The sequence below is a fragment of the Drosophila rhopaloa genome, unplaced genomic scaffold (genome assembly GCF_018152115.1).
Source record: "Drosophila rhopaloa isolate 14029-0021.01 unplaced genomic scaffold, ASM1815211v1 contig_155, whole genome shotgun sequence".
NCBI lineage: Eukaryota > Metazoa > Arthropoda > Insecta > Diptera > Drosophilidae > Drosophila > Drosophila rhopaloa.
This window is the reverse complement of record NW_025335034.1, coordinates 10,901,119-10,926,698: the sequence shown is the minus strand read 5'-3', so window position 1 is coordinate 10,926,698 and position 25,580 is coordinate 10,901,119. Positions and strand designations below refer to the sequence as shown.

The following is a 25,580-nucleotide window of genomic DNA, read 5'->3' as shown; positions in this document are numbered from 1 at the left end:
GAATTAAACATGCAGATGCTAGGGATACCCATGAGTAGCGCGAAAGGAAGCAAACTTCGGCAAGCCAAAGTTTATATACCCTTGCAATTATTGCAAAACGACTACACTACGATTTCCTTGCCTATATTACCCTTGCAGTTGTAACAAATCGACTATATTTCGATTTCTATGCCTATATTACTAAAAACAATGAAGCTATGTCGATTTTGCGCTGCATTTTGCCATCGTTTCTATGGCAGGTACATATATGATATTGCTGTCCGATTTTGACAAAACTAAAAGCGTAATTCTGATATAGTAAATAATTACTATATCTGAAAGGAATAATTTGATAAATAGAAAAACAACAAAATAAAGTTGTTTTCATTTTTATTTATTTTAATATTTCTATTTTCTGATGTGAGCTGTATGATATAGGTGTCCGATTTTAATTTTATTAAAACCGTTATTCGATAAAAAAAATTTAAAACAACATAGTAATCTTTTTTTTATACCCTTGCAGAGGGTATTATAATTTCAGTCAAAACTTGCAACGCAGTGAAGGAGACATTTCTGACCCCGTAAAGAATATATATTCTTGATCAGCATCACCAGGAGAGTCGATCTAGCCATGTCTATGATATAGTCGCCCGATCTGGCTCGTTTTGACTTATATACTACCTGATCTTGATCTTACAAGAAAATAACTTTTTGGATAAATTATTTTCAAGAATAACCTTTATAATCTAATTTTAGAAAAATCAAGAGAATTTACATAACCATTTCAAATCGGGTCCCGTTTTAATCTCTTCTTTTGTCTCCTGCGTCAAAACTTTTCGTGGCGAAGTGTGTGCTACTAAAATTAGCATTTAATTTTATGCAAATTAAACAAGCTCTCACTCGCTCGTTACTCTGCTGTTTGAATTTGCTCACATGTCTGCAGTTGAATAATTTAGCGACTTACATTTACAGAAATTAACGCACACCACCACACGAGCGTGCTTCCCTACATATACATGCATGTGTGGCTGTGTGGTGCAAACAGGATTTGTGCGACTAATTGCAAAGTACTTAAGCAAAGCTTTAAACAAATGTAAAAAATTGTTAATAAATTATTAAAGTGAAAATAAAAGAAATCCGGTTTCAAAAAAAGAGAAATAATTCGGTTTGCACCCGCACAAAAAACAGAGTGGGTCCTGGCGTAATAGATATAATGGGATTTTCCCGGACCCACTCGCTTGCTTACTTTTGGTCACCGCTGTCAACGGCAGACGCAGTCAATCCGCATCGGGCCCAATGGGCGGTCATGCATGGATTTCTCGATTTCTGTTTCAATTATACGCATCTTGGCCCTCTCACACACTCGCTGAGGCGATTATAATATCAATGAGCCGGAGGTGTGAGCGCGTGAATTTATTCATTTGCTTGTCACTGTTTTGACAACCTCTCGCCGCCCGACTTCACGGGAACAGAAAGATATGGTCGGCAGCCAGCCGACGGCCGCCAGGAGCATTGTGTCACCCAAAGCGGATTAAGAATTTCGTATTCACATCCGTTTGCCTCATAATTGAGTGGCCGGGTGTGAGTGCTTGAGCCCCTGATGGCGAATGAGAAGCAAATTTAAAATTTTACACTTGACTTAGCATTGTTGTCCTGCCATTTCTGACGATACATTGCTTATTGGCCTCGCCACCCCAAATTCGTTCCGATATACGAGTAAAAATCCGCTCTGGGTAGTTTTTAAAATGTTTATTTTTCACTTGACATATATGCAATTTTTGGTTTGCTCTTTTTGATTTTGCTTGCCACTTAAACGCTACAAGTAATTGTATAATTTAATTCTAGATATGGCATTCGGGGTTCTAAGCACTAGCGTAGCATATTTATACAAGAACTATATACAGCACGTAATCGAGGAAAATAACAAAGGAAATCTCGGACCGAATACTAAACACACACTTAAAGCAGCTTGACATTTACAGTTTATCCTTGGGAGCCATTGGTCCACTTCCGGCCGCAGGTCCTGTTCCGACCACTTCCGACCTGCCTCGCTTTTCGAACAGTTGCAACAATCGCTGTTGCATCTTGCAATTTTATGAGTGCGAGTGGCTGAGGTGGTGGGCGCCCAGGGGGTGGAAGTAGGGTCCGTAGGGCGGATAGGGCACCGCGTGCGAGTAGAGAAGTCCGCTGGCATACGCCCCCGGTCCAAAGGAACCGCCGCCGGGCGGGGGAATGGTGGGGGAGTTCACGTCCATCCCGGGGTTCTGCTTCTTCCACTTGGTACGACGGTTCTGGAACCAGATTTTAACCTGCAAATTGGAAAGGAAGTGTTATGAAAAAATTGTATTTCATTCCGGTTGACATTAAGACTTGACTTTTGAAAACGTGCACGAGGGAAAATCGATAATCAGCAAGATTACAGCCATAGAATTTAAAAAATATTTGGCCAATATACTTTAAAACAACAGCAAGGATCTTACAATACTACTACTCTTATAAATATGCGTTAGTATATACTCATCAAGTATTCATCTAATTTAATATGCAAACGAATTTATGCAATTTAACAGCTGATTTTTATAGAAATTGCAGAATATATCTTAGGGCTTTAAAAAACTTTTGCACGTTGTCGTTTTATTAATTTGGGTTATAACTGTATTTAAAACTAAGTAAAATTAAACAAGAAAGGAAAGCTAACTTCGGACGGAGCCGAAGTTGATATACCCTTGCAGAATATTCTGTAAATTATATTCTTCAAAATTATTCATATGATGTATTCTTAATACTCATAAAAAGTCCCAACTTCCTAACTTTAAAAACACCAAAGTTATGGCATTTCCAATCATTCAGTTATATGGCAGCAATAGGATATAGTCGGCCGATCCTTATGAAATTTGATAGGTCGGATTGATTGGCCAAAAATAAAACCCATAGAAAATCCCAGGTTCCGAACTTTACAAACACCAAAGTTATGGCATTTCCGATCAATCAGTTATATGGCAGCTATAGGATATAGTCAGCCGATCCCGTTCCGACATATATACTGCGTGCAAAGGAATGAAGGGTGTGTGCAAGTTTCAGTTCGATATCTTTAAAACTGAGAGACTAGTTTACGTAGAAACAGACAGACGGACAGACAGATGGACAGACGGACATGGCTATATCAACTCAGGAGGTGATCCTGATCAAGAATATATATACTTTATAGGGTCGGAGATGTCTCCTTCACTGCGTTGCACACTTTTGACCAAAATTATAATACCCTCTGCAAGGGTATAAAAATAGAAAAGATTTTTTCGCAGCACTTAACAAATTTTCCTACGGAAGCTATAGGTATATAGACGTTCGATCGGCAAGTGCTTTTACCCTTATTAAAATATGCATAAAAAAATACGATTTGAAGAGATTCATGTCAATAGCTTATATACTGCGCAAAATATCCTAAAAATCATTAAAACTTAACCGATTCCACCCTATTGTTCCTATATGAGCTGTAGGATATAGACGTCCGATCGCCACGCGCTTTTACCCTGTTCAAGGTAAGCATAAAAAAAAGATTTGGAACGATTTTTGTCCATAGCTTTTACACTGCGCGAAATATCTTCCATTCTTGCAAGGTTTATCCGATTGGTCTTATGGGAGCTATAGGATAAAGACATCCGATCGGGGCGGTTTTAAAACTTGATTTGCGTACACATGTTTTAGGATGATTGTGAAAGTTTCAGATCGCTAGCTTTTAAACTGAGCTCGCAAAAGGTATTGAAACTGACGGACAGACGGACAGACGGACAGGCGGACATGGGAGTTTCTATGGGTTTTTTTTTTTGAATTGGCAATTTGGCAATTTTTTTCTAGTCTCGAGTCCTTTTTATACCCTTGCAGAGGGTATTATAATTTCAGTCAAAAGTTTGCAACCCAGTGAAGGAGACATTTCCGACCCTATAAAGTATATATATTCTTGACCAGGATCAATAGGGGAGTCGATATAGCAATGTCCGTCTGTCCGTCCGTCTGCCCGTCCGTTTCTACGCAAACTAGTCCCTCAGTTTTTAAGCTATCTGCTTGAAACTTTCCCAAAAGTTGTCTTTCTATTGCAGGTAGTATATAAGTCGGAACGAGCCGGATCGGGCGACTATATCCTATAGCCGCCATATAACTGATTGATCGGAAATGCCATAACTTTGGTGTTTTTTATGTTAAGAAGTTGGGATTTTCTATGGGTTTTATTTGGCCAATCAAACCGACCTACCAAATTTCATAAGGATCGGCCGACTATATCCTATAGCTGCCATATAACTGAACGATTGGAAATGCCATAACTTTGGTGTTTTTAAAGTTAGGAAGTTGGGATTTTTATGAGTATTAAGAATGCATCATATGAGTAGTTTTGGAGAATATAATTTACAGAATATTCTGCAAGGGTATATCAACTTCGGCTACGCCCGAAGTTAGTTTTTTTTTCTTGTTATTAATGAAAATAAAAATCAGCATTTGATTGTCAGTTTCAAAAAAATTGTATGATCCTAAAATAATTTGGATGTTGGCCGTATGGTAGGAAATACTTTTGTTTTACAACTAAAGGTACAGACATGACCTTTAAATCTGTATTTTAAAAACATTTCGCACCTGTGTCTCCGTCAGACTTAAGCTAAGGGCCAAGTTGAGCCGCTCACAGACGCTAAGATATCGGGTTGTCTTGAACTTGTTCTCCAGAGAAACTAGCTGCTCGTAGGTGAAGGCGGTGCGGGCTCTGCGGGGCTTTGAACCACCGCCGCCTCCACCACCGCCGGATTTTCCATCCCCGTTGCGACTGCCTCCCTTCTTCGAGTCCGTCTCGCTACTGGGATCGTCGATATCACTGCCGTCGTCGCACATGTCATCCTGATCCATGTCGTTCAAGTCCTGGGCTGCAGAGAAAAAGCGAGGATATGAGTTGATAAATTCAGCATGTCCTGTTTGAGTCAACAGGCTCGGGCCATCCATCACAGCAAATATCACTGTCCTGGGGATTGCAAATGGAAATCAATCACCTCGGCCACCGCAACATTGTTGGCTTAATTGGAATTTTTCGGCGCACATGTGAGCGCCGGAACTCGCCAAGTGAGCCAGAGAAGGACGGAGTGTCTGGCTCCGTTGATTGTCATGATTCGACAATCAAAATTCAATCAAGGCTGCTCGCCTACTGGACAACTCTAACTGGGGGTGTGCCTTTTCACCGAAACATCAGTTTAAAGTTTCGACTACATACTTTTGCCACTCTCTCTCATATTATGCAGACGTTATCCAAATACTGCGATTTAAATAATGTAAGCCGTTAAAAACTTTGCTTGTTAACAATTTTCTCAGCCACCGAAAAGCAATTTTGCGGTGAACCCCTTTCAAAGCTGCGAAATCGATTCAGCCAGGCGAAAAAGGGTCGCCAAAAGTGCCAACCCTCCGTCAAGGATGCTCGCGTTGGTCCTGGTAATTGGCCAACATGATTGGCCGTGTTTGCATGTAATAGAAAAGGACTGTGGTGAGCGGTAAGTGCGCCTAAAAGTGCACCACAGACAGGCCGGCAATTAAACCGAAAATTAACGTGAACGCTTCATTTAATATTTAACGAATTTTGCGATGGCCGCAGAGTGGGCACTGCCATTATCGCTGGTAATCGGGTGTGGAGTGTTTGCAGGCACTTTGATATGCATTAATGACACATTAGATACCCGCAGGCCCATCAATATGTAACCGAATCAAGCTAGGTCGACGACTGGCCCTGACCACAATTGGTTTGAGTCAATTGAATTACCAGCCCCCGAAAACCGACGGGGAGGAATCGGCAGACTGACGCTTAATGCGGTGTCAAACAAACGCAAAAAGTTCAAAGAGCTGTTGAGATGGTCAGGGAGAGAGGTGGAAAAGCCTGGCGCTGGCTAATAAACGCTGGAACCACAATTTTGCAGGACGAGAGCGGACGCCTAATTGCGCGGACCATTCAACTGTAACATGGCGTATGCGTAATGTCTGGCATTAGGGGCAAAGAGCAAAACCCGTCGGACCAAGATCAATATTTAAGCTGACTGTGAGTAACGTTTAATTAAACTGTTAGGATTATGCATATTTGCGTAGAGTAATCTGACATGTATTTCCCTTTAATATCAAGATCTATCGTTAAAATTCAAACTGAAGAGTACCACTAAAAAAAACAAAATCCCCATTAAAGCTCAAATCATTCCACAAGTCATATCTGTCTGGCGTCTCCCATTAATAAAATGGCTGCTGTTAATTATAATTATAGGGAAAGCACTTCATAAGCAATTTTGATGAAATGACGGCGGAAAGGGACAGAGATAGTCTCACATGATCAGTAGAATTTTTAAAGGGGAAGAGAGGCAGAGGGTAGCTGAGATAACAACATAAAATTTAAACTTAATTATGGAATCCGAGTGTTAATTACCACAGACTGACGCATAATTTAGCCCACACACTCAGAGACCGCCCGAAATGGCTTATAAATTTGAAATACTTTGTGCTGGGGCAATCATTGTAATCGCATCCGCCTGGCCAATTCGACCCCTGGGAGCATTTGTCGTCTCATTTTGCCATTTTCATAAAATAATAAATGAGTTGCTGATGGTCGGATATACTCGAAAAACGAGCCGAGCTCTCGGGCTCTGGATATTGTCGCCTAACTTGACTTTACGGCAACTGAAAGGAGGCGAAATGGAGCTCGTCTTTACACACACCCACAGACAGACAGGACTACCCCGAGACCGCTCACCCATACAAACGAACTGGGGAGAGCGAACGAGAGAGTGCGCCAAATTGAGTGCTGAAAAAGAATAAAAGTTTTTCGCAGCCATTTTACATTTTGGTTTTCGGGGGTTGGTTTCGCCTGTTTTTGTGCTCCATCCGTTCCGTTCCGCCCACATTTAAATGTCGGCCAGCCCCGGATTTCCCCTCACCACCCCCAACACTTGGTTATCGCTTGTTTTTTCATATGACTTTTGGGGCGCATTTCAGTTGCTTTCATGGCTATCTGGATTATGCAGACAATATGCCGCTTTATTGTTGCAAATGTGCCTAGTTCGTGTTGTTAGTTTTATGTTTTGCAATTTAAATGAAATGCAAATTGCTGCGCCTAAACCGAAATGAACGGCGCCTTCGAGAATTGCAACGAGCCTCGGTGTATGCGAAATATTTATGAATTATTAACCAGCTGCAGCGGTCAAGTTAAGGCCGAAAAGGAGTGTGCTGGAAACATAAAATCTAATTAGTCGCAATGACAAAGGGCCGCATAATTACTCTAATCTGAACCGAAGCGACGGCAGCGGCGGCATTAACACCGCCTCCCAATAGGTCATAAAGTGGGGGTGTATGCCTGTCCGTCTGAGTGTGTGTGCGACAGCGCCATTGAAGCGCCTAATGAATGTGCGGTAATTAAGTACCTTGCTAATTAATGACTACAGCAACACCAACCAACAATCGTTGAATGCCAGCCGGCAAACAGTGCGTATGCGTGATGCTCACGCACTCGCACTCGCACTTGGCTGTCTGTCTATATGTCTTTCTCCATCGATACGAGTGTTTGTGTGTGTATAACCGGCCTAGGGGTTGCTGTAAACTGCCAACAACATAATTATTTCCTACATCATTATCGTGGCGCAGATTCCCCGGCCAGGCCGCCTTCATTTCACTCGACTCCACACCCCAACTCTGTTTCATGTAGTCGTTGGCGGGGCCATTGAGAGGGTTTTATTAGCAGTTATGTTCGCATCCCTTGCCCGCCATTGATGACGTTAATTGTGTTTTATTAACACAAACACAAATGCACAAACAGCAAAGCCGACAACCAGCAACCAGCAATGGCCGATAATGTTTCGTTGATAATGATAATGAGGTTGATGCGAATGGCCATGCTGGCAAGTGGCATTTTCCGTGTCTATAATTTTCTACATAAGCGCTTAACGAATTTGCCCATAAAAATAGTGTGAGTGCAGCAGTTTAAAGCAGGTTAATTATTGGCAATTTAAATTTACCATTAATTCCTGAATAAACACAAATACGAGAACTTCAAAGAGAGTACACAGAATGGATTAATAAAACCGATCGAATACAGACGAACTTCGTTAAATAAAACTTCTCTATATAACAGAAAAGAATACAAATTGATAACCATTATAATGTTTAATACCTGAATTTATTCATATTGATTTCAACAATATTTTTGTATAATATTATTGAAGATAATTTCGGTCAAATTTAAATTAATCATTATAATTATAACTATTCGATTATATATAAAATCACCTTTTTTTAGTTTCCTCAATTAAAAAGATCTATATTTTGGTTTTAAAAAAAAAAATCTTTTTTATCATCTAAATATGGTAAAATGGGCACTTTGTGTATTCACCCTTTATGAAAAATGGTGGAATAAAATTTGATTTCTATTAACTTAAAAGCATTTCCCCTTTCAATTATCTCTTTTCATAATCAGATCATGAGTAGCGTTCAAACAAACCACACCGAACTTAATCTTAAGCTCCATCACCAATAAAACCCATGAGCGTTTACTTCTTTTTCCTGTTTTTGGAGCTTTGGCCAGAGGCTTAGTGATGGAATCACCATGCCCCCCGCCCGAAACAACTTCAATCAAATTTGCAAATTTTTATTTGAGCAATTTCTTTGCAGCAAGCCAAGCATGAAAATCAATTAATTTTCAGCAAAATTTTAGCCAGCCACCGAAAAGGAAAAAAGCATCGAAAAAATCATTGGAAAACCGAAACCTGATCCGCAGCAAGACAAACAGTTGGGAGAGAGAAAAAGAGAGTGAAAGAGAAACGTAGCTTCCCAAATGGCAATGGCTTTTCCCCAATTAAAACATCAATCAATCAATTAAAAGCAATTCTATTGAAAATCCTTATTGGATATGAGTGCAGCTTTTTGGTCTAAACAAGTTTGCGTTTCAGAAACGAACAGTGCAAGCTTGGCCATTCGGAGATCCTGTTTTGGTTGCTTTGGCATTTGCGCATTTGTTTGCTATAGAATATACCCAAAATATAAATGCTTTCACGGCCAGCATAAACACATCACCCAGGCACACGCCCACTCGTTCCTACGTGACTTGCGCCAGAAAGAAGGCAACGCAAAAATCCCAGGGCCTTAAAAATGGCATATTCCAGCTTTGAGGGGAAAACAGAAAAGCAAATTCAAAATCGAAACATACCTAAAAACGATACAAGCAAGAATAAATATTACATGGGCCTCCCACCACCCACAGTCATCCTGTCCAAAAGAAAAAACACAGAATGTGGGTGAGGGAGAGAAGCCAAACTGATTGCAGGTGCTCTACCCGTTGCCTCCCCCTTTTATTGGCTGTATATTTGAGCACGGAGTGATGCCAGGAGTCGCTTAGGAAGCGTGTTTATCTGCGTCTCACGAATTTTCAACGATTTCAATAATATCAGACAGTTTACCATCAATGCTATATGCGATTAATCGTGTGAGAGCTCCCAGATGGTGGGATGAGTTGAGAACCCAGTAGTAGTACTCACCAGACATATCCTCGCTCTGATCGTCGTCCAATCGCTCCTGCATTTCCTCGTCCCTCTCGTAGCTCCATTGCCTTGGATGGCCAAAAGGACCAGTTGGCAACTTGTTGCCTGTAAACTTGTTTGGATCGAGGATGTTCTCCACGGAGAATGCCAATCGCTTTGTAGCAGCGTCTCGCTCACTGGATGAACTCGTTGAGGCGGAGCTTGGATTCGCAGTGTGATTACTACTCACGGATCGCGTCAGATCTACTGGACAGACCTGTAAGGTAATATCAATAAATATATTTCTAACATATATTGATCTTAAAGTGAATTTACAAAAACTTCCTTTGCTTAGAAAAACAAACTATTCATATTAAATATTCGGGTATTTCCTTTAAATAAAGTATTCAAAAGTTCAGTTATTAGTTAAACATATATTATTTAGCTTTAAAATAGGATTTTCGATATTGCTATTAAAGTAAAATATTTATTAAATGATCCTTAGATCGGTGACGACAACATAAAACTTGACAAGCACTTTGTTCTACTAGGAAAGAAGGAACGTATTACAAAATAGAAATAATATTAGATACGAAACCAAGTAGGTTAAATGATGATCGTTGACTCCAGCCAATTCAGTTGAATATAATATGGAGCTTAACCGCTAAATTAAGTTAACCGACAAATAGAACATTTTAAGAATGGGATGTTTTTTTAGTTTGAAAATGCATTGTAGTTTGAGTTGGTGAAGTAAAGTAAAAACATTTTTTGGCCTTCAAAAATTAATTTTTTTTATAGTTTCATAGAGGACGGATTATAGCCAACATATTCCAACATCCAAATCTGTTAATCCAACAGTTCATTTTTTTTTAACTCCTAAAGGGATACTCTGGAAGTTTGATAACTCAATCATTGTTCGGAATACCGCAACATTAAAAATTATAAGTATTTGATTTTTGTTGCTGCCGAATAGTTTGGTGTGAAGGGAAAATCATTTATGAATGCGTAATACCTTTGTTAAACATTTTTCTTCATATTCCCTTTAAAAACAAGAGAGAACGCTATAGTCGAGTGCCTCGACTATTAGATACCCGTTACTCAGCTAAACAACTTAATATAAGTATGCAATTGCAACTGTGTACAATGTAAATACATACATATGTATATGCTTACATACATACACACATACGCCATTGTTTGACTCAGACCTCCAATTTGGCTAACTTGATTTGATTTGCATAGTTCTTGGGATATAGTTCGGTATTGACAAATGAAAACCATCGCAATTTCCTTTAATAGAAATCCTTATCGAGAATTAACGTTGACTCCGTTGAGCACCTTGGCCAGCTGTTCCAAAGTCATCCGTTAGATGGCGCCATGAAAGGCGGAAATGTAGGCGCTAGCCAGGCTTAAGCGTTTAATGGGTTTTTGGGCGTTAGAGTGGGCGTGGCAAACTTTTATTAGGCCAATCGATAGGTATTGACGAAACAAATACATATCAATTAAAATTTTCATAATTGCATTAAAACTGTGGCCACAGCTTGTGGCTTGTGGGCGTCAGAGGGGGCGTGGCACCATTTTGAAATAAACTTGCGCTGCTTAGGAACTCCTAAAATCTACATGCAAAATGCCAATCTTCTAGCTTTTATAGTTTCCGAGATCTCAGCGTTCATACGGACAGACAGACGGACAGACGGACAGACGGACATGGCTAGATCGACTCGGCTAGAGATTCTGAACAAGAATATATATACTTTATAGGGTCGGAAACGCTTCCTTCTACGTGTTACATACTTTTGCACGAATACAATATACCCTTTTACTCTACGAGTAACGGGTATAAAAACATATACAGAAATTTCGGCCTTTTGAGTCTCTTTTAAAGATAAAAATATATTTCATTGATACTCGTTATGCCGCATTCATATTTAAAAAAAAATAAACGTATTAAAGATTCTGTATGAAAATACAACCCTAATTATGATACAAAAAATGCATAATCACTAAGCTTTTTGAAAGTCAAAAATTCAAGACAGATTATCTATGCCCAGCACTGTTTAATCTCCGCTATAGCGGATAGATAAAGATATATCTACTATCCCACAAGAGGATTATTGTCCTTCATTTTCCTTACCGATGGCGTGCTGTGCGATCCATCGTTGCTGTCCTCGTCGTTTCCGTCAACGTTGAGCTCCTCGCTGGTGTCACTCCGGGCGTAATTGGCGGCCGCAATCTGTCGGGAAGTGGCCGCCGCCGCAGCCGCTGCTGCCGCCAGACCGCCGAGCTGTATTCGGAAACCGTAGTCACTGAGGTCGCGGCCATTGGGCGAGCCGGAGCTGGTGTTGGAGGCGGAGGTGCTGGCGTTGGACACGGAATGGGAAGCGGAAGCCGAAGCGGAAGTACTGGGAGCTTGTGTTGTGCGAGCTGCCACCGCAGCTACTAGCTTCATCCGCTCGAGATCCATGTCCTGCTGCTGTTGCTGCTGTGTGGAGTGTGCCGGATCCTGGGGTGGATCGTTGGGTGGGCTCAACTGCTGATCGGATTGCATGGCCGGGGAAGTGGGTGGCGACAGGGGCGAGGTGGCCGGCGAGGGCGGGGCAGTGGTGCTGCTGCTGGGCGCTCTCAAGTGGAAGACCGAGACAGGATGCGGATGTGGATGGGGATGCTGGTGGGGATGCGGATGTGGGTGCGGATGATGTTGGTGGTGCTGGTGGTGGTGCATGTGCTGCTGGGCGGCAGCCAGGAACTGTGGATTCTGCAGCAGGTGCGGATGCTGCTGCAGCAATGCCGCATGTGGATGCTGCAGTGGCTCCGGCCGGGCCAAATGGCGCACGGCATTCAGTTCCAGGAGCTTTCGCTGCTGGGCAGGTGAAGAGAAGGTCACAGATCCTCCCGAGGCTGGGGGAGTTTGCGAGCGGCGTGGATTGCTGTTCGTATTGTGGTTTGTTAGACTGCTGTTGTTGTTGATATTGGGCTTGTCCTTGTCTGCAGAGTCCTCCTGCAAGGGGCTCAAACGGCTCAGCAGGCTGCCCGACTCGCTGCTCATTTGCTTGAGCCGTTCGAGGGAGCATCTCAGCTCCTGCTCCTGTTTTGCCGCTACCGCTGAGCCATTGGCACTGATGATGAACTTGGGTATCTTGGCCGCTGGCGGAGTGGTTCCGCCTCCGGCCACTGAACCCGGCTCAATAGTGGCCAATTTTGGCGAGGAGTTCGACTTGGGGGAGTCGGGATTGGAACTGGGACTCATCAGGCCACCGACGGCGACTGCGGTGGGCTGGGATGATGCAATATCGCTGGCCTTTTGCGCCGGCGATTGCAGCATGACCATGTTTAAGTCTTTAGGAATATTGTCTTTAATTCACTGGGTGTTCACTGGCAATTCACTGAGAGTTCACTGCGCGTTGCGTGTCTTGTCACCTTGAGGGCAGCCAATCGACTAAATCTGGATCTGCCAATATCCGATGTGGCCGCTGCTGCTGTGACGTTGCTGCCGTCCGGCGTCCGATTATCCTGGGCGTAATCCGCGCGCGACGACTCACGCGCTCAAGAGTCAGAAGCGTAATGAGGGTTGTTTCCGCCTTCTCAGTTTCCGAGCTGCGAGTTGGTAATCCAACAGATGTGTGCCTGTGGCAAGTCAACTGCTAAATGCTGCTGCTGCTGCTGCTGCTGGTGGCAGTGGTTCTGGTGGTAGTGGTGGTGGGGTGGTTTTCGCTTTGAGTGACTTTCTGTGCTGCATTCTCCACGCCCACCGCTGAGTGGTTCTTTGAGTGTATCGGCTCCTCCCCGCCGCGGCTCTAATCTTTACCAGCATCTAATGATTTAATTTGCCTTCCACTCGTTAGCAAATGTAATGGTCTGTTGCAGGTCTAAGCCACAGCGGCAGGACCAACAGCAAGAGCCGACGTCCTCGGCGCTGAGAGGCGAGTCCTGGAGAATCCTGTTTTACATAGTTCTTTACTCAACTGTAATAGCCACCCGACGGGAACAAAGACCAGGCAGTCTCTGCCTCCCGAGGATGTGAGTAATTGCCAAATTATTTAGCGCAAAATGTATTTGTTTATGTGGTCGGATGCTTGCGAAATGGATCTCAACTTTTTCCACATTCCTGTGCCCTATAATTTTTTTTTTTTTTTAATTTTTCTGTATTAAATTTGGCCGGTGTCTGGGGTTTTTTGCTTATGGTACGCCTTGTTTGCTCTTAGTTATTTATGCATGAATGCTTAGTGCTTTCTTCAGCTTAATTGAAATTTATAACATTTTTGTGGGCATAATTATGATTTTAATTAGTTGGATTATTTACTTTTGCTAAGCTTTTTATTTTTCGTCAAACGAACAAGAAAATAATTGTCGTTACACTTCCCATGTAAAACTCAAAGTGTTTGAGTGGGATGGACAGTCCTCTGATCGCCCTCTCTCTGTCGCTCTATCTGGGCATTTTTCTCTCTGTCCCTTGCGCTTGCTCTCTCTCAGAAAATTCTTTTAAATTGAACAACAATTTATATGCGCTTTGGCACAGACGATTTAATATCGCATCCAATTTGCGGTTTATACGCATCGCAGCAGTGGCCTTCGAGGGGAAGCGCGGGTGGTGGGTGATGGGTGGTTCACGGGGGATAGGCCACTCGGCTCTGGAGCTTTTTGGTTCGAGGGGACAATGGAGCGTATAAGTGACATCGTTAAATGGACTCAGGGTGCTGCCTAATGAACTTCGACGATGGAAAGTTGGGTGTTAGCTGGATCTGGAGTGCCAGTGCTTCTTTATATCCACTGGCTTTATTTCGCCACTCGTTAGCACGGCTCGTCTTTTCCTTCTATAATTAACCGCAGAGCAGGGCGAAGGGAACTTGCGTGCTTAATGAGCAGCTTGTTATGCCGTTTTTCGTTTTAATTAGTTAGCACTCGTTTTAATTGGTCCATTGATGGCTGGGACCCGTATATATGTACACAAGCCTGCACTCAGCGCATTATCTTACTCGATTGCTCATCCTCCGAGTAGGGTATCCTTTCGCTTGATACCGTTTCTCGCTGTGTAATAAGTGCTTAAATCCTTTTACATGCAAAATTAAATGATGCGCATACGCACGGTAAAACCGCAAATTATTTTAATTGCTTGTCTCGTCATTATTCATTATTTAAGTGCGCTCAAACAGCCGACGTATACGGAATACGTTAGCATGTGTATATAGCCCGTGCGACTGTATGAGTGGGCCAGGAAAATTGGCAGTTCGCCAGACGCACACACGAAAGCCGCTGTTTACATAGACATCAAACTTTTTGCGCTGCGGAAAAGCGGAAAATTGCTTTTGCTGTCGCATGTGGTCAGCTCTCCCGCTCACTCTCGCACCACATTGCCGGCTGATGTACTTACTCTTCCATTTAATTAGTGAAAATAAGTATTAAATGAGCAGCTCTTGTTAAAATAAATAGTGCATGCAATGGCGGCAGCTTTCTCGCCCCTTTTGCTGTTCGCTTTTCTCGTTGGGTTTCAACAGGCTGTGCAAGATTTACAACTAATTAAAAGGCAAATAAAAACTGCACAGATCGCAATGGGAAGGGGGAAATCAATAAGCTGATAATATGATTCTCTGACCTCGCGACAAAAGGCAATTAAAGGCACAAGAGCGCCGTTATCGACAGAATTAAGCGATCATTTCATTATTTTTAATTATTTACATAATTTCCCTTAATTTACCACTGCCCTAAGCCGTATCCTTTGTATTTGTATGAAGTGCGAGGGAGATGGTTCCTATCCGCCCGCACACACTTCTCTCTCCGAACTTCCCACGCTCGCTCTGTTTATTCGGCCATTTTGTTGTTTGCACTCCACTTGCCGTAAGCCCCACGTTAATTTGTTTGACTAATTAAACTAATGAGCGTTCAAAGTTAATACATAAATTAGTCAGCCAGCCGGGGTGGGCTCTCAAACTGGTCGAAAGGGGGTGGACCGTCTAAACTCATATAGTTTGGATGTCAAATACTTTTATCATTTAATAAATCATTGGATTGGGTTTCGGTGTGTCGTTTGTAAATTTCGTGTCATGGAAATTCAAGAAGGATAAATTGTACTTTTAATTGTAAGGAGCTGTTAGAATATCATATTCAAGTCATAATTATATCAACCCAAGTAACTAACTCAAATTTTATTTAAGTTAATTTTTTTAAGTTTCAAGTCCAATATATAAAGGTATACAGTTCAAAACATTAATTAATACAATAAACTAATCCCACATTAATAAATTTATAAAATCTGTAATAAAATAAAAGTGCAAAGGAAACCACATTGTAAAAATGTAGTATTCAATTGAAAAACATATAGATAAAGATTATTCATCAATCAAAAGACATAATTTATGTATTTTTATTGATGTCGAGTTTTTATTTTTGCCTTGTATAATAAAAAAAGACTGAATTCCATCACAAAATAAGCTATCTGATGTATTTAATTATTATATATTTTAGTCATTTTTCAACTTCATTTTGACTTTAATAACATAAACAGAAGTAAACATATAAGCAACCATTTTATATCTCAAAGTTCTCGTTCACTATGATTTCTTTTGTGAAGTTATAGAAGCTCAACTGAAAGAAGATTTTATTTGGTTTTATGTTTCAATAGTCAATTGTGATATTCAAGAAATATTACTTAAATACTTACTTACAATGAAATTTAAGTACCTATTAGGTCGTTAGGTTAGGATTGTCCTAGTGTCGACATCTTCAGGTTTTAAAGGACAACTTATGTTGAGTATTGAACATTTTAATATTATTCATGTTCAGAGATTCTTTACAAAAACTGTTTAAAAAAACCGAAATTAACATTAAATCACTTAACGCTTTAAAGAAATTATTGATCAAGGCTGTGTTTTTCCTTTGCCATCGTCTAATCGAATGTGTGCCTAATCTGCATTAAAAATGTGCACCTAAAAGCCCATTAGCCCATCATTCACTGGTCGGCATACCCGCTGGGCAAACAAGGACCCATCGCCGTGGTTGTTGTTTCTGCGAGTACGAATTAAATATGCTGCGCTAATTCCTCCATCAATTTGCAGCTCATTTCATATGCCAACCCATTTCGGAGACCATCGACAATGGTGGACCGTGGACGCACGTGGGCAGTCGATCGAAATGCCGGCGGGCAGTCAGCCGGATGAAAAGCGGATGGAGCGGGAAACTAGTTTGCATTCAGCCTGTGCACGTAATTAGAAAATTTCCATTTCAGAGGGGCAAGTGTCGCGAGGCTGGTGGAATGAAAACAAAAACAGAAACGTGCTAATTGCAAATTAATTATGCACGATATTGAATTTGCACTGAACGCAAAGACGGAAACGGAAGTGGGCTCCTGCTGGAGCTAGAAGTGAAAAACCCGGGAAACGTGATTTGCATGATTGTCAATGGATTTTTTGGGGGGATCCACCACCTCTAATGGCCGACACGATTAAGTGTCCACAACAGCGGCATCAGCATATAAACAGCTAAAGTGTTAATTGCCATAAACGCTTGTCATTGTAGCGGTAAACGTCGGTAGACAGTGCGCCAGCGTCCACCCACACGCTCACAAATATATATAGAGAAGAGAGTCAGAGCGGAAACGGAAGCTGGAGCAGAATGAAAGCATTTAGCCAGCGTACATCTCTGAACACTTGCACTCAAATGAATGAAATGAACTGCTAAATTATGCACGCGATTTAACCCTCATTTTGCCAGCCGCAACTTGGCGCTCCACCCCCTTTCACCCACACACCGCCAAGCCATCCAGCTTCCCTTCTGTCTCTTTTCCCACTCACTGCGCAAGCGTTCTGAGCGATTGGCAGCTCTCCCGCTCACGGAAAGCCATCACAAGCCACGCCCCGATTCTACAGCCAATAAATGAAAGCACTCAACACTCAAATCTTTCAACATGGCCGCCATACGGAAATCACTCGCCGAGCGAGAGAGAGCATGAGCATGAGCTTGGTGTAACAGTGTGCGTGTCACTTCCCCTGTACTTCCGTCCTTTTGCAGACTCCTTGCACCTTTTATTTTGTCATTTGTGTGTAATTTCTGAAAATGTTGGCGGCATTATAATGCTCGACGTCAGTTGGGCCGGGGGTCGCACGCTTAAGTGTCCTCTAGGGTACTTACTTCGTTAGCAGAAGTTTCTCGCTTTCTGTCGTCCTTCGTCTTCTGCCGGCTCCTTATTGTTGTTATTCCTGTTGTTGTTGTTGTTGCGGTGGCGCACTGTGCTTGTCGTTTTGCGGATATGTCTCTTATTTTCATAACTGTAAATTGCTTTAGATATTAAGTCTGCTGTACTCGCTGTGGATTTTCCCGTGGCATTGTATGTACACTGTATGTGTGCGCGTGACACTGAAAAAACTTTGAAGGGGGTTATACACAGTAAAATAAAAGTAAAATTATGTAAGTTTTATTCGAATTGAGCTATTTTTTAACACCAAAATAGTTTTCATATTAGTTTGTATTTACAAAAATGTTCTTTTCTCAGAAACAACATTAACAACATAAATGGAATTACCTTCCTTCTTATTTGAAATCAGAAATCTAAAAATACTTGAGATTGAAATAATTGAGATTTTCCTTATAAGCTAGTTAAAAAACCCGGCACTATCTGTGTATATCGAACGGTACTAGAGTAGAAGTCGTTGTATTTGGAGCCGGGTCTTGCTTTTCAATAGCTCTTGTTGCCCAGCAGAATGTCCGCCTGAGACATTCTACTAGCCTATTTAACAAATTCAAAGCTGGACTCATTACCAGCAACAATTGCATTTTGTTAGCTTCGAATTTTATCATTTGCTGGAGAAATTACAAAATTAATTGTTGAAATTCTAATAAGTAAATGAAGGTTTTTCTCAGTCAAATATGTATAGGAGTGGAACAGATTTGGAAACATAAAACTGGCTAAGATAAGGATCGGAAAAGTCACTTAAATTCACTTAATTCGTTCCAAAAAATATCATTTATTTCGAAATTGTTTAGTAACAAAAACAATTAACAGGAAAATAAACTTAAAATTATAGTAACAAACCAATCTTTATACTATAGTATTACAAAAAAAAACAAGAAAGGAAAGCTAACTTCGGGCGGAGCCGAAGTTGAAATACCCTTGCAGAATATTCTGCAAATTATATTCTCCAAAATTATTCATATGATGCATTCTTAATACTCATAAAAAATCCCACCTTCCTAACTTTAAAAACACCAAAGTTATTTCTTTTCCGATCAATCAGTTATATGGCAGCTATAGGATATAGTCGGCCGATCCTTATGAAATTTGTTATGTCGAATTGATTGGGCAAAAATAAAACCCATAGAAAATCCCAACTTTCTAACTTAACAAACACCAAAGTTATGGCATTTCCGATCAATCAGTTATATGGCAGCTATAAGATATAGTCGGCCGATCCTTATGAAATTTGGTAGGTCGGATTAATTGGCCAAATATAAAACCCACAGAAAATCCCAACTTCCTAACTTTACAAACACCAAAGTTATGGCATTTCCGATCAATCAGTTATATAGCAGCTATAGGCTATAGTCGGCCGATCCTTATGAAATTTGGTACGTCGGATTGATTGGCCATCCCGGCCGTTCCGACTTATATACTGCGTGCAAAGGAAAGAAGGGTGTGTGCAAAGTTTGAATTCGATATCTTTAAAACTGAGAGACTAGTTCGCGTAGAAACAGACAGACGGACAGACAGACGGACAGACGGACAGACGGACATGGCTATATCAACTCAGGAGGTGATCCTGATCAAGAATATATATACTTTATAGGGTCGGAGATGTCTCCTTCACTGCGTTGCACACTTTTGACCAAAATTATAATACCCTCTGCAAGGGTATAAAAAACAAAAAACGTGGAAACATTGTGTATAATATGTTTAAATATAATATAAATATTCTTTTCCATCACCTCAAAAACCTAGAAACGAGTTTCGCAAATTAAAGATTTTAATACGCACAAATTTGAGACATAAATTAAAGTCACATAATTCTCATCAAATGCACGTAAATAAAGCAACGTAAGAAAAGTAGACAGAACCAAGAAAAAGCGAATGGTCGGTCAGTAATAAGCATGCATGTATGTATTATGTGCGTATACGAAGACATCATTGGGATCACAAAGACATTTGGCACCCAGATCAAAGAGCAACGTAATTTTCCCATAATTTAATAGTTTCGAAATGTAGAAATTAAAATCTTAGGCAAATCAAAATAAACTAGGCGTAACGGCCACCAAACCCAACGAACACATGCTAATTGGCAAGACTCTTATTGGAGCAGCGAGTGAAGAAGAGGTGAAGAGAGGGAGAGAGAGCAGCCACCCAGGGCGTTAAGTGGGCGGCGATTCCTTTTCTTTTAGCTGAAAGGGGGAATATGGGGACTGCCTCTGGTTTTTGGTGTGCGCGCGCAATTTAAGTTGAAATTTATGCGCAGTCCAACGGGAAGCACATTAAAAATGGAAAGCAAACGCTCGACTCAATGTGTTAAACGGCACATGTGATTTAAAACTGTATTTATTATGGTTTTAATGTTTTTATTATAACGGATTTTCGAATCTTGTTTGCTACGACCATTTGTCTTCGGCGAGGCGTGGAATTTTTTTGACATAAAGGAATTTGTTAATTTTGATATTTGCCTTTATGTCGGTGATATTAACGATTATAAATATATTCAGCGCAAAAACAAAATCATAAACTACACAATACGGCCATCCGCACACAGATGTTTGGCTGCTTGTGCGAATGTGTGCTGTACAATCCATGTGCATAAAATATTTAGCAACGCTCACACGAGCTTAGATTGCATAATGCATATTTTATGAATGTTTTCGTGTTTTCCCCGTCCCCCCTTTTTTCATTCTGTGCCAAGTCAGGTCGCACAAAAAAGTGTTGAAAATAAAAATAAAGTGCGCTGAATAAGGGAGAGAGCATTATTTAAAGCCAGTGCTGCAACAAAAGAAGATGTAGAACAAACAAACAGCACATCAGTGCTGCCAACCGCCAACTTAAAAATATGACAAATCAGAGGGAAATTTTCAAAAAAGGACAATTATATATGTGTAACTATGAAGTAGGTCACGTGTTATGCGAAGAACAATTTTCATTACAAACTATGTTTGACTCCAAAGTCCCTTCAAGGGCGAGTTGTAATATTTAAAATTCATTTTTTGGATAAAATGTGTTAAACTACTGAAATAGATTATTGGTATTTTTCAAAATGAAAAAAATTTAGTCTATATGCATAAAACAATTTAGAGTTTTGAAATCATTTTAATTTTCTTAAACAGCTTGATATAAAAAGCATTTGTTCTATGACATCTTAAAAAACCGCTAGTTAAGCTTCTTCCCGCTAGATTTTAAACGCCTTTAGTCCCTTAACCCCCAAAAGTACAGATATGTGCTACATTTCGTTAAAAAGTTATTTTTATTTTTCTTTACATCATTTCTCGAAGATAAACAAATACGGAATTAAAGCCAAAAGTTAGTTTTGAGTTCACTTTTAGAAATCTTTTGAAAACGTTACTGGCAATTTTTTTCTAGTCTCGAGTCCTTTTTATACCCTTGCAGAGGGTATTATAATTTCAGTCAAAAGTTTGCAACCCAGTGAAGGAGACATTTCCGACCCTATAAAGTATATATATTCTTGACCAGGATCAATAGGGGAGTCGATATAGCAATGTCCGTCTGTCCGTCCGTCTGCCCGTCCGTTTCTACGCAAACTAGTCCCTCAGTTTTTAAGCTATCTGCTTGAAACTTTCCCAAAAGTTGTCTTTCTATTGCAGGTAGTATATAAGTCGGAACGAGCCGGATCGGGCGACTATATCCTATAGCCGCCATATAACTGGTTGATCGGAAATGCCATAACTTTGGTGTTTTTTATGTTAAGAAGTTGGGATTTTCTATGGGTTTTATTTGGCCAATCAAACCGACCTACCAAATTTCATAAGGATCGGCCGACTATATCTTATAGCTGCCATATAACGGAACGATTGGAAATGCCATAACTTTGGTGTTTTTAAAGTTAGGAAGTTGGGACTTTTTATGAGTATTAAGAATGCATCATATGAATAATTTTGAAGAATATGATTTACAGAATATTCTGCAAGGGTATATCAACTTCGGCTCCGTCCGAAGTTAGCTTTCCTTTCTTGTTGCTTTTAGGATTACCCTAATTTTTATATATAACACATTATTCAGCATGCAACGCATAACAGATGCTTATGTTAATGCGAAGAAAACAAACTTTGCCCTACAAATTCTTATTAGAGATTTATTAAGTGAAAGGGAAACCTAACTTGTTTATTTTATTTTATTTAATAAAATTTGTTTTGTTATTTATTTCTTTAATTGTGGACAAGCATGTGCCATTTATTTTATATACACGATTTATATTGTCATTTTAGGTATCTTACAAAATTAATGGAATTACATTGACACCTAAAATATGCATGCTTTAATTCTTGATTGAGGCAGGACGAAATGGTGGATTAATATAAATACTATGGAGAACGTAATATTATTTTTTTTCTTAAAACACTGTACACTGCCTCTATCGTTTCCACTTGGTTAGGTCCTCGGATTTTCAGTTGGCCATGTTGGTATTCCTGGCTGATTGCACAAACACTCATTTGAGCTGATGTCAATCCATCATTTGGCTTTAACACCATGATTTGTTTATTTGACGAGCTGCGCTAAGAGAAATGAAACACAATTGCCATTCGAGCTCCGCTGCTGATTGCCATAAATAAATAATTTTCAAATCAGATACCGGCCAAATTTCGGAAATGGATGGGATGGAAGTGGAGAAATGCTTGATTAGGCCTATTGTGTGAATAGTTTTGATATGTTGAAAGCAAGAAAGAAGGGAAGAAAAAGCTTGTTCTGCACTAAAATAAAGGCAAAATAAATCGTATTCGTAAGTGTAAACTCTTGTTTCTTGACACACCTGAGCTTCATCCGATAGGGTGGGCGTCCGTCTTTGGAATTTATGGCCCTATTTTTTAAGCTAATAAAACCGAGTGTACAACCAACAATATCCTATTTAATAAGCTCATAAAGTAACAGCTACTTAAAACTTGTTGTAAGCAGCAGCGACATCAATAAATGAACTCAAAAGAGCTGTCGAATAAGCCGTGAACGAGTTTCTTCCCCGCCGATGCCACATAAAAGTCAGTGCCACATCATCATCATCATCTCAGGCAAAATAGCAACCCCTGGAAACCGAAGGTCTGGCCTGTCTGTTTATAGAAATTAAATGACTTCAGACAAAATATGAAACATAAACTCAAGTCAACACATCGATATTGAACAGCGACACAATGACCTGAGATCCCCTTTTAAAGATCCCTCTACCCCCAATATTCATATTACCCGGGCCACATTTGTGGCTGTTTCCCTTGGCTTTTTAACACTTTCGCTTGACAAGGCATCCCCGCTTCGTGGGTATATTTTTAGTGTGATTTTAAAAATTTAAATTGTCGTAATCGTAAATTAATTTCATGGCACATAAAAATGCAGCATGCCATGCCCGAAAACACAACACAACACATACAATGTCTTTTGTAGCTATGCATGTTTTTCTGTCGACGAAAGGCCCAAATGATGCTTTGTTTTATAACGCAATATATTCAATATAAATTTTCTGATTTATTTGTATTTTGAGTGTGCTCAGTTGGATTTGATTGCCGATTTAAAAGTATATTCCTTAAAATGTTTTCATCAAGAGAAAAGCCAATGCCAGGAAAATATTTGTCCACCTAATTTCTGGGGCCAGAAAAATTATTAAAATTTGTATAATGCAATATTAAGGGGATGCATTAAAAAGTCATAAAAGCATTATATTCAACAGTATCTTAATGAGTCTTGTAAATAATTTTTGCCGTCGACATTCGACTACACACGAGTCGCCTGCAAGCGATATTTGTGTCAGTGGCTCGTAATAATTGCCAATCCAGACATACAAAAAACGGCAAAAATGTGTTGCAGTTTTATGAAGTTTTAAAAATACACATCAAGTACAATTATATGCACCACGAGAGGCAGGAAACGCCGTTCGGTAATTGTTTCCTCAATCTGACAAGCCAGTTGAAGGTGTGAGATCCCACTATTGAAGCCCCTATTGTTGATATTTCATCTACATATATGGCCTCACACAGTATTTATGATGAATTAGTGCAGTAAATGCAACTTGTAAATCTGTCACGCGTCTCTGTAAATCATTCTGCATAAGTAATGTGTAGTTAGCCCGGAGAAAATACACAGAATCCGAGAACGATACTCCCCTTGAACCACTTTGTCACTCGAGATACTCGTACTTTCGTCTGCAACATATGCCGGGAAATAAAGATGTCGGGGGAGTGTGAAATCATGTGCTCTGTGGTGGCTAAAGGCGGTCCGCGGGTAAATCTATGACAGAATACATGCAATCATGCAATCGGAGCGAAGACCCGAAAATAACTCCTCGCCGGGTCGGGGACCTTTGGCTTTATTTGCAGCTCTTTACTTCGCAATATTCCCAAAGGCTTTGGCACTAAAGTTCCTTTGGGTGGCGATCCCGCGGCTAATTAAAATCTTAATCAGGGTTTAACGGTAGTGCTTTGTGTGTCGAATTTGTTCGTTCAAATTAATTATGCTACACACAGAATACTGTAAACTTTTTAATACCATAAAAACCATAAAACCTGATATTATGAGACTATCATTTAATCTTTAGTTTTCTAAACCAAACATATTTATACCCTTGCATTGGTTATTATAATTTCAGTCGAAAGCTTGCAACACAATTTTAAAGATCTCTGAATGAAAAATTCGTCTTCTTAAGGTAGGATCGGAGGTCTTTATTATACAGCTGCCATCGGATCAAAATAAAGGATACAAAATCTTAGGTTGGTTCTTTTAGTTTAGTTACTTATATACAATTTCTTAAATTTGGTCTATGTTTTATAAAATTCGGGGGACTAAATAATTTAGCTCAAATAGGAACGATCAGACAATGAATAGGAAAGTAAAAGGAAAATTGCCATAACTTCATAGATCTTAAAAATATACTCATACAACTGGATATATGGTTTTTTAACAATTTTAAAAATACATTTGCAATTTTATAAAAATCAACGCACTATATCATATCTTAAAACCTAGACGTATATGCATGCAAATCAATATAAAGACGATTTATAAACTATTCAATTTGTTTTACAGCTGCAAAGTTTGCTTCCTTTCTCGTCCTAATTTTATGTTGTAAGATTAAAAGTGTCATTACAAATACAGTACAATTTTGACTAAAGCAAATTGTGAAAATTTTTCTATGAAAACAGTGTAAAATATATTAATTAAAAAAAATAAACATTTAAAACTATAATTAAATCAAAACCTAGTTTTTGCACAATAAACTACAAGAAACAGTGAAATTTTTATTTTTATTAGTTTCCAGTAATAAAGAAATTTCTGAATATATATATTTTTGATCAGCTTCAACAGGGCAGGCGATCTAGCCGTTTCCGTCCATCTATCCGTCCTTGGATGCCCCTAAATGAGAAAATCAAAATATGGAAGTCAAATTTGTTTGCTTAATTACTATAAATCGATACACTAATTAGTCCAAATCTTTCAAGTGAACCTCCACATTTCCGAAGGTGAAGTTTAATGGAACTACTTGGTGTGCCTCGACTATAAGACACCCGTTACTGAGTTTACCAATTTCATAATAAACCATTTTACGAAAGTTTTAGGACATCCGGCACTTCGACGTTCATACGGACATGGCTAGATCGACCCTGCTATTCAGCTTAATACCTGATTACATGCTTTATTGGGTCAGAAATCCATCTACTCGTTACATACTTTTCGACGAACACAATATAGCCTTCGAAATTAATAAGACAACTTTATTGGCTTTTAGAAATTCGAAGTCTTAGGAAAGCTATAAGGGTTACAAAATTCTATTTTTTTCTTTCTTTTTTGAAAAGTTGCACTCACTATTTATTTGTGAATGGTAAGAAATACTTGGTGATTTTTCGCTAAAAATTCATATTATATTTTATTTTAATACTACGTTTCTTTTGATGAAAGGAGCATAGTTTTTT

At 39.8% G+C, this 25,580-nt stretch overlaps 1 protein-coding gene across 2 annotated transcripts; it reads right to left on the bottom strand.

The window, feature by feature from the left end:
* Positions 1 to 1,755: 1,755 nt before the first annotated feature.
* Positions 1,756 to 13,119, bottom strand: LOC108041524 (homeobox protein slou). 2 transcript variants are annotated; one of them, XM_017119455.1, is made up of 4 exons: positions 11,629 to 13,119; positions 9,513 to 9,771; positions 4,606 to 4,886; positions 1,756 to 2,288 (listed from the first exon to the last, which is right to left on the bottom strand). In XM_017119455.1, the coding sequence occupies exons 1-4, from the start codon at positions 12,820 to 12,822 to the stop codon at positions 2,073 to 2,075; spliced, it is 1,950 nt and encodes a 649-aa protein (XP_016974944.1). In that variant the 5' UTR covers positions 12,823 to 13,119; the 3' UTR covers positions 1,756 to 2,072. The 2 variants fall into 2 exon arrangements, with proteins under 2 accessions (XP_016974944.1, XP_016974945.1); XM_017119456.1 differs by lacking the exon at positions 4,606 to 4,886 and having other exon boundaries at positions 2,208 to 2,288.
* Between the last annotated feature and the right edge of the window lie 12,461 nt (positions 13,120 to 25,580).